Here is a 9144-nt window from a genome sequence, read left to right as displayed (position 1 = left end):
TCTTCAATGTTTTCTGATTTTCATTGTAGAGATCTTTCACTTCTTTGGTTAATTCCTAGGTATTTAATTTTATTTGTAGCTATTATAAATGGGCTAATGGGATTACTTTTCTGAATTCTTTTTCAGATTGTTCACTGCTGGCATATATAAATGCTTCTGATTTTTGTATGTTGATTTTATATCCTGTAACTTGACTGAGTTTTGTTTTTTGAAACAGGGTCTCACTTTGCACCCAGGCTGTAGTGCAGTGGTATGATCAGGGCTCTCTGCAGCCTCAATCTCCTGGGCCCAAGCAATCCTTCCACCTCAGCCTCCTGAGTAGCTGGGACCACAGGCATGCACCATCATGCCAAGCTAATTTTTTTTTTTTTTTTTTTTTTTTTTGAGATGGAGTCTCCCTATGTTGCCTAGGCTGATCCTGAACTCCTGAGCTCAAGCAATCCTTCTGTTTTGGCCTCTAAAATGTTCAGATGACAGACATGAGCAACTGCACCCAGCCAACATTACTGAATTTGTTTATCTGTTCTAAAAGGTTTTTGGTAGTCTTTAGAGCTTTCAAAATATAAGATCATATAATCTGTAAACAAGGATTATTTGAGTTCTTCTATTCCAGTTTGGATACTCTTTATTTCTTTTTCTTGTCTTATTGTTCTACCTAGGACTTCCAGTACTATGTTCAATAACAGTGGTGAAAGTGGGCATCTTTGTAGTGTTCCAAATCTTAGAGGAAAGTCTCTCAGTTTTTCCCAATGCACTGTGATGTCAGCTATGGGTCTGTCATATATATGGTATTTATTATGTTGAGGTAAGTTCCTTCTATATCCAGTTTTTTGAGGGATTTTATCATAAAAGGATGTTGAATGTTACCAAATGCTTTTTCAGCATCAGTTGAAATGATCATATGCTTTTTGTCCTTCATTCTGTTGATATGATGTATCACATTGATTTGCATATGTTGAATCATTCTTTCATCCCTGGGATGAATCCCACTCGGTCATGATGAATGATCTTTTAATGTCTTGTTGAATTCGGTTTACTAGTAATTTTGTTGAGGATTTTTGCATCAATGTTCATCAGGGATATTGGTCTGTAGTTTTCTTTTTTTGATGTGTTTTTCTTTTTGGTATCAGGGTAATACTGGCCTTGTAGAATGGGTTCGAAAGTATTCCCTCCTCCTCTGTTTTTTGGAATAGTTTGAGTAGGATTGGTATCAGTTCTTCTTTAAATGTTTGGTAAAATTTAACAGTGAAGCCATCAGATCCCAGGCTTTTCTTTAGTGGAAGATTTTTTTTTTTTTTTTTTTTTTTTTTTAGTTTCTGTCTGTACGTTTATTGCCTATATCTGAAAAATCATCATATTGTTTGGTTTAGCTCTCAGCAGCCCGCTCCTGAGCTCTGAGGAAGCTTGCCTTCTTTTGAGCTACCCGATCCTTCTTCTGAGCAAGAGACATTTTGGGACGGTTCCACCTCTTCTTTTTAACTTCTTTCTTGGGCTTCTTTTCATAGACTGGATTCTCTCGTATAGCAGCATGAGCTTTCTTATACATCTCCTCCATCATGTCTGGAGTTACACTGTTCTTTATGTATTGAGAGAACTGTTTCTTGTAAGCATCTTCATCTTCTTCCATTAAGTAGCGCATGTAATCTGCAACATTCTGACCCATGATGTGCTTCCGGTGTACTTCTGCATTAAATTCCTTGCTTTCAGAATCATAACCAGGGAATCGTTTGGTACTGTGAGGGATAGACAAGCCTCCATCCACAGCTCCCTTCAGGGCGCCAAAAACTTTATTGCCAGTGGTCGTTCTGGCAAGGCCTGCATCCAAATAGCAGGTAAAGGCACCTGGCTGACCATCAATGCTTTCCACATTGTATTCATCGCCAGTCACCTCCACTTGGCCTTCATAGATCTTGTCCATGCCAAACCTATTGAGAAGCCTGCGGGCCAGCAGCAGGCCAGTACAATATGCTGCAGCATAATTTGTCAGGCCAACCTTCACACCATATTTTGGCAGTTCGTGTGCATATGCTGCGCAGACTATCATATCCCCCTCTATACGGGCATAAGCAATCTGACAAATGATATCTCTGTTTGTTACACGAACTATCATCCTGTATTTGGGTGTGTTGTATTTATTTTTATCCTGTATCACCAAGCGTTTCCGAGCATAGTAATCAGTTTTACCCTCTCGTCGTCTTCTAAATTTCACTTGGTATCTCTTAAAGTAGGCCTTATTCTTAACAACTTTAACAAACCCCATCCTGCGGAACAGAGACCCGCGTCCGCGGCTCGACAGAGACCTGCAGGCCCAGCGGCCTAGTGGAAGATTTTTTATTATGGCTTTGATTTCATTACTTGTTACTGTTCTGTTCAGGTTTTGGATTTCTTTATGATTCAATATTAATAGGTTTTATGTGTTTAGAAATTTGTCCGTTTCTTCTAGGTTTTCCAATTTATTGGCATATAGTTGCTCACAGTAGCCTTTAATGATCCTTTGAATTTCTGTGGTATTAATTATAATGTCTCATTTTTCACTGCTGATTTTATTTGAATCTTCTCTTTATTTCTTAGTCGGCTAAAGGTTTATCAATTTTATCTTTTTGAAAAATCAACGTTTTGTTTCATTGATCTTTTGTGTTGCTTTCTTCATTTCAATTTCACTTAGTGCTGCCCTGATCTTTATTGTTTCTTTTCTTCTTCTAGCTTCAGTTTGGTTTGCTCTTGCTTTTATAGTTCTTTTTTTTTTTTTTTTTTTGAGACGGAGTCTCACACTTTCACCCAGGCTGGAGTGCAGTGGCACGATCTCTGCTCACTGCAACCTCTGCCTCCTGGATTCAAGTGATTCTCCTGCCTCAGCCTCCCAAGTAGCTGGGATTAGAGGCATGCGCCACCATGCCTGGCTAATTTTTTGTATTTTTAGTAGAGACAGGATTTCACCATGTTGGCCAGGCTGGTCTCGAACTCCTGACCTCGTGATCCACCTGCCTCGGCCTCCCAAAGTGCTGGGATTATAGGCGTGAGCCACTGCGCCCAGCCGCTTTTATAGTTCTTTAAGATGCATCATTAAGTTGTTTATTGGAAGTTTTTCTACTTTTCTGATGTAGGTGCTTACAGGTTTACATTTTTCTTAATACTGCTTTTGTTTTATTCCATTGTTCTTGGTATGTTGTGTTTCCATTATCATTTGTTTGAAGAAATTTTTCAGTTTCCTTCTTAATCTCCTTATTGGCCCACTGTTCATTCAGCTGCATAGTGTTCAATTTCCATGTGTTTGTATAGTTTCCAAAATTCCTCTTGTTACTGATTTCTAGTTTTATTCCATTGTAGTTAGAGAAGGCAGTTGATATTATTTTAAATTTTGAATGTTTTAAGACTTGTTTTGTGGCCTAAGATATGGTCTGTCCTTTAGAGTGACCCATGTGCTGAGGAAAAGAATGTATATTCTGCAGCCATTAGATAAAATGTTCTGTCAATGCATATTAGTTCCATTTGGTCTATAGTGCATATTATGTCAGATATTTCTTTGTTGATTTTCTGTTTGGATGATCTATGCAATGCTGAAAGTGGACGTGTGGAAGTCTTCAGCTATTATTGTATTGGTATCTATCTCTCTAATAATATTTGCTTTGTATGTCTGGGTGTTCCAGTGTTGGATGCACATATATTTACAACTGTTATATCCTCTTGATGAATTGACCCCTTTATTATTATAAAATGACCTTCTTTGTCTCTTTTTATGGTTTTTGTCCTGAAAACTCTCTATTTTTAGTCGGTATGTGTCTTTATATGTGTGAAGTGTGTTTCTTATAGGCAAATTGTTGAGTTTTGTTTTTTAAATCCATTCAGCCACTCTATGTCTTTTGATTGGAGAGTTTAGTCCATTTACTATCAATGTTATTGACAAGTAAGGACTTATTCCTGCCATTTTGTTACTTGTTTCCTGGTCTTTTCCTCCTTTTTTTTTTCCTTCTTCCTGTCTTCCTTTTAGTGAAGCTGATTTTCTCTGGTGGTATGATTTAATTTCTTGCTTGTCACTTTTTGTGTATTCATTGTATGTTTTTCGATTTGAGGTTACCATGAGGCTTGCAAATAATATCTTATAACCCATTATTTTAAACTGATGATAACTTAACATGGATTGCACAAATAAACAAAACTAAGAAAAACTCCACACTTTAACTTTGTTCCTCCTTTAAAAAATCTTTGTTGGCCGGGCGCGGTGGCTCAAGCCTGTAATCCCAGCACTTTGGGAGGCCGAGACGGGCGGATCACGAGGTCAGGAGATCGAGACCATCCTGGCTAACACGGTGAAACCCCGTCTCTACTAAAAATACAAAAAACTAGCCGGGCGAGGTGGCGGGCGCCTGTAGTCCCAGCTACTCGGGAGGCTGAGGCAGGAGAATGGCGTAAACCCGGGAGGCAGAGCTTGCAGTGAGCTGAGATCCGGCCACTGCACTCCAGTCCGGGGGACAGAGCGAGACTCCGCCTCAAAAAAAAAAAAAAAAAAAAAAAAAAATTTTTGTTGTTCCTATTTATACCTCATTGTACTATATCTTGTAAAGTTGTTGTAATTATTGTTTTTGATCAGTTCATCTTTTAGTCTTTCTACTTAAGATATGAGTATTTTAGCTTTTTCTGCCTGCTCCCCTCTCCCTCCCAGCGCCGCCCCAGCTGCACCGCCCTTACTCCGAGTTTCTGGCTCCTGCTAAGCTAGCGCCTCCCTCCTCTCCCTTCATTTGCCATCATGATTATCTACCCGGACCTCCTCAGCTACAATGAGATGTTCTCCGACAACTACAAGATCCGGACTGTGCCTGGAGGTGGAGGGGAAGATGGTCAGTAGGACACAAGGTAACATTGATGACTCGCTTATTGGTGGAAATGCCTCCGCTGAAGGCAGGGAGGCCGAAGGTACCTAAAGCGCAGTAATCACTGGTGTCGATATTGTCATGAACCATCACCTGCAGGAGACAAGTTTCACAAAAGAAGCCTGCGAGAAATACATCAAAGATTACATGAAATCAATCAAAGGCAAACTTGAAGAACAGAGACCAGAAAGAGTAAAACCCTTTATGACAGGGGCTGCAGAACAAATCAAGCACATCCTTGCTAATTTCAAAAACTCCCAGTTCTTTACTAGTGAAAACATGGATCCAGATGGCATGGTTGCTCTATTGGACTACCGTGAGGATGGTGTGACCTCATATATGATTTTCTTTAAGGATGGTTTAGAAATGGAAAAATGTTAACAAATTTGGCAATTACTTTGGATCTATCACCTGTCATCATAACTGGCTTCTGCTCGCCATCCACACAACACCAGGACTTAAGACAAATGGGACTGATGTCATCTTGAGCTCTTCACTTATTTTGACCATGATTTATTTGGAGTGGAGGCATTGTTTTTAAGAAAAACGTGTCATGTAGGTTATCTAAAAATAAAATACATTTAAACTCATTTGAGAGAATGCCTTTTAGTTTAATGCATAGTTAAACCAAATTCATCCTGTAGTGTTCCTGGAGGAGCTAGAGCCTGGTTGTAGGCTACTACTCATCAATTAACTTCTACAGTGTTGACTACTTCTGGGACTGGAATATAAAAATGAATCAAAGGTTTTGATTATGAGTTGCAATAAAGGGAAAGACCATGCTCATAGCAGTGCCAACATCTGAAGTGTGGAGCCTTACCCATTTCATCACCTACAACGGAAGTAGTTAACTGCAAGAGATTACCAAGAGAATAAAAAGAGACTCATTCAGTAGGGAAAAAAAAAAGATATGAGTATTTTATACATCACAATGACCCTGTTATAATATTCTGTGTTTTACAGTGTACTTACTATTACCAGTGAGTTTTGTACCTTCAGATGATTTCTTTTTTTTTTCAGATGAAGTCTCACTCTTGTTCCCCAGGCTGGAGTGCAATGGCGCGATCTCTGCTTACTGCAACCTCCACTTCCCGGGTTCAAGCAATTATCCTGCCTCAACCTCCCGAGTAGCTGGGATTACAGACGCCTGCCACCACGCCCGGCTAATTTTTGTATTTTAAGTAGAGATGAGGCTTCACCATGTTGGTCAGGCTGGTCTCGAACTCCTGACCTCAGGTGATCCGCCTGCCTTGGCCTCCCAAAGTGCTGGGATTACAGGCGTGAGCCACTGCGTGTGGCCTCAGGTGATTTCTTACAACTCATTAACATCCTTTTTTTTTTTCAGATTGAAGAACTTTCTTTAGCATTTCTTGGAGGGCAAGTCTGTTGTTGATGAAATCCCTCAGCTTCAGTTTGTCTAAGAAAGTCTTTATTTCTCCTTCATGTTTGAAGGATATTTTTGCCAGATATACTAATCTAGAGTAAAAGGCTTTTTTTCTTCACCACGTTAAATATGTCATACCACTTTCTGCTGGCCTATAAGGTTTTACTGAAAAGTCTGCTGCCAGGAATATTGGAACTCTGTTCTTTCTTTTTTTCCCTCTTTCTTTTCCTTCCTTCCTTCCTTCCTTCCTTCCTTCCTTCCTTCCTTGCCTCCCTCCCTCCCTCCCTCTCTTCTTTCCTTCCTTCTTTCTTTCTTTCTTCTTTCTTTCTTTCCTCTTTTTTCTTCTGCTTTTAGGATCTTTTCTTTATCCTTGACCTTTGGGAGTTTGATTTTTAAATCCCTTTAGGAGTCTTTTGTTAAATCTGCTTGTTGCTCTATAATCATCTTATACTTGAATATTAATATCTTTTTCTAGGTTTGGAAAGTTCTCTGTTATTATTCCTTTGAATAAACTTTCTAGCCTTATTTCTGTCTCTGCCTCCTCTTTGAATTCAATAACTCTTTGATTTGCACTGTTAAGGCTATGTCCTAGGTCTTGTAGGTATGCTTCATCCTTTTATATTCTTTTCTTTTTTGTCTCTTTTCGCTGTGCATTTTCAAATAACCTGTCTTCAGGCTCACCAATTCTTCCTTCTGCTTGATCAGTTCTGCTGTTAAGAGACTCTGATTCATTCTACAATATGTCAATTGCATTTTTAAACTCCAAAATTTCTGCTTGATTCTTTTTAATTATTTAAATTTATTTGTTAATTTTATCTGATAGGATTCTGAATTCCATCTCTTGAATTCATCTTGAACTTCTTTGTTTCTTCAACACACTATTTTGAATTCTCTGTCTGAAGGATCACATATCTCTGTCTTTCCAGGATTGGACCTTGGTGCCTTATTTAGTTTGTTTGGTAAGGCCATGTTTTCCTTGATTCTTGTGAATGTTTGTTGGTTTCTGAGCATTGAAGAGTTAGGTATTTATTGTAGTATTAGCGGTCTAGGCTTGCTTGTACCCACCCCTGGAAGGCTTTCCAGGTATTCAAAGAGACTTGAGTATTGTGATCTAACTTTTTGGTCACTGCAACCATATCTGCATTAGGGAGGACCCCAAGCCCAGTAACAATGTGGTTCTTGCATAGTCACAGAGGGACAATGTTGGTGATCTTGGATAAAATCTGGAAGAATTTTCTGGATTATCATGTAGACACTCTTGTTCTTTGACATCCTCCCAAACAAACACAGTTGCTCTCTCTGTGCTGAGCTGCCTGGATCTAGGGGAGGGGTGATACAAGCACGACTGTGATCACCACCACTGGCACTGCACTAGGTCAGACCTGAAGCCAACATAACACTAGGTCTCACCCAAGGCCCATTGTACCTACTCCCTGGCTATGTTTGCTCAAGGCCCTGGGGCTCTATAGTCAGCAGATGGCAAAGCCAGTTAGGCTGTGTCCCTCCCTTCAGGGCAATGAGTTCCCTTAGACCCTAGGTGGGTCCAGAAATGCTGTCTCAGAGCGAGGGTCTGGGGTTGGAAACTTGAGATAGGTACCTGGTGCTCTTTTCTACTACAGCTGAGCTGGCACCCAAACCACAAGACATAGTCCTTCCTACTCTTCCCTCTTCTTTCCCCAGGCACAGGAGTCTCTCCCCTCAGTCACCACCAGCACAAGCCCATGAGGAGTACTCCCACACTATCATCGACGTTCCCTTAAGGCCCAAAGGCTCTGCAGTCAGCTGTGGTGAATGCTGCCAGGCCTGGGATTCACCCTTTAGGGAAGTGGGTTCCCTTCTGTCCCAGGGTAGGTCTAACAATACCTGCCAAAAACCAAGGCCTGGAATCAGGAATCCCATAAGCCTACCACTTGGTGCTCTACCAAGTGGTGCTGTGGTTGAGCTGGTATCTAAGCTGCAAGACGAAGTCCCTGTTACTCTTCCCTCTGCTTTCCTCAAGCAGAAGGAGTCTCTCCTTTTTGTCATTACGGCTGTGAATGTGCTGGGTCACACCGCAAGTCAGCACATCTGAGAGTCTCACCCAAGGCCCATGGTGTGTTCTACCTGGTTGCTGCTGCTGATTATTCAGGGCCCAAAGGCTCTTTAGTCAGCAGGTGGTGAATCATGCCAGGCCCGAGTCCTTCTCTTCAAGGCAGTGGGTTCCCTTCTTCCCAGGGTGTGTCTAGAAATGCTGTCTGGGAGCTAGATGCCTTAGGACTCTGCCCAGTACCCTGTCTTACTGAGACTGAGCTGATATCCAAGTCACAGGACAAGGTTGTCTTTACTCTTCCCTTTCCTCTCCTCAGACAGAAGGAAGGGCTCACTTTTGAAGCTGCAAACTATGCTGCCTGGGATAGGGGGAGTGGTGGTGCAAGCATTCCCTTAGCTACCTTGGCTGTGTCTCACTAGGTTGCATGTCCCTCCATGTCCACTGGCTCCAAGCCCAGCACAGCACTATGACTTGCCTAGGAGTTGCAGTCCTTATGGCCTAGACTGCCTTTCAAGTTTACTTGGAACCCCAGGGCACTTTAGCCCATGGAGATGAGGCTTGCGGAAACTCAGGTTCTGACCCCTGGGATGGATGATTTCCCTCTGGCTAAGGCTCATCTCAGTGCTGCCTCCGTGGGTGTCAGCTGAGTTCTGCACAGTGTTGACAGCACTGAGTTCCAATGCAACATCCTACAATTGCTGTGCTCTTCCTGACCCCTAAGCACACAGATTCTCTCTCTGTGCAAGAGATGGGAAAGGGGTGGTGTCAGCAATTTAAGACTGTCTTTCCTACCCTCTTCAGTGCCTCTTTCAGAGATATGAAGTTAAAAACCAGGTACTGTGATCACTCACCTGATTTTTGGT

The 9144-nt window shown here is 41.4% G+C and overlaps 1 protein-coding gene and 1 pseudogene across 2 annotated transcripts; one reads left to right on the top strand and one right to left on the bottom strand.

Moving 5' to 3' along the window:
- Positions 1–1298: 1298 nt before the first annotated feature.
- On the bottom strand, positions 1299–2317 carry LOC117091642 (60S ribosomal protein L5). Its single transcript, XM_033224245.1, has one exon. The coding sequence runs from the start codon at positions 2258–2260 to the stop codon at positions 1367–1369; it is 894 nt and encodes a 297-aa protein (XP_033080136.1). The 5' UTR covers positions 2261–2317; the 3' UTR covers positions 1299–1366.
- Positions 2318–4729: 2412 nt separating this feature from the next.
- On the top strand, positions 4730–5767 carry LOC117091649 (annotated as a pseudogene). Its single transcript, XR_004440494.1, has one exon. The product of XR_004440494.1 is annotated as a translationally-controlled tumor protein-like (transcript).
- The last annotated feature ends 3377 nt before the right edge of the window (positions 5768–9144 follow it).

This window comes from Trachypithecus francoisi, unplaced genomic scaffold (genome assembly GCF_009764315.1).
Source record: "Trachypithecus francoisi isolate TF-2019V2 unplaced genomic scaffold, Tfra_2.0 Contig01436, whole genome shotgun sequence".
Taxonomy (NCBI): domain Eukaryota; kingdom Metazoa; phylum Chordata; class Mammalia; order Primates; family Cercopithecidae; genus Trachypithecus; species Trachypithecus francoisi.
Note: the sequence above shows the minus strand (reverse complement) of the source record. Positions and strands in the feature narration are given on the sequence as shown.

Bases quoted from the DNA above. Each gene is read 5' to 3' on its own strand.
- LOC117091642 (XM_033224245.1), bottom strand. From the start codon at position 2,260: ATGGGGTTTGTTAAAGTTGTTAAGAATAAGGCCTACTTTAAGAGATAC.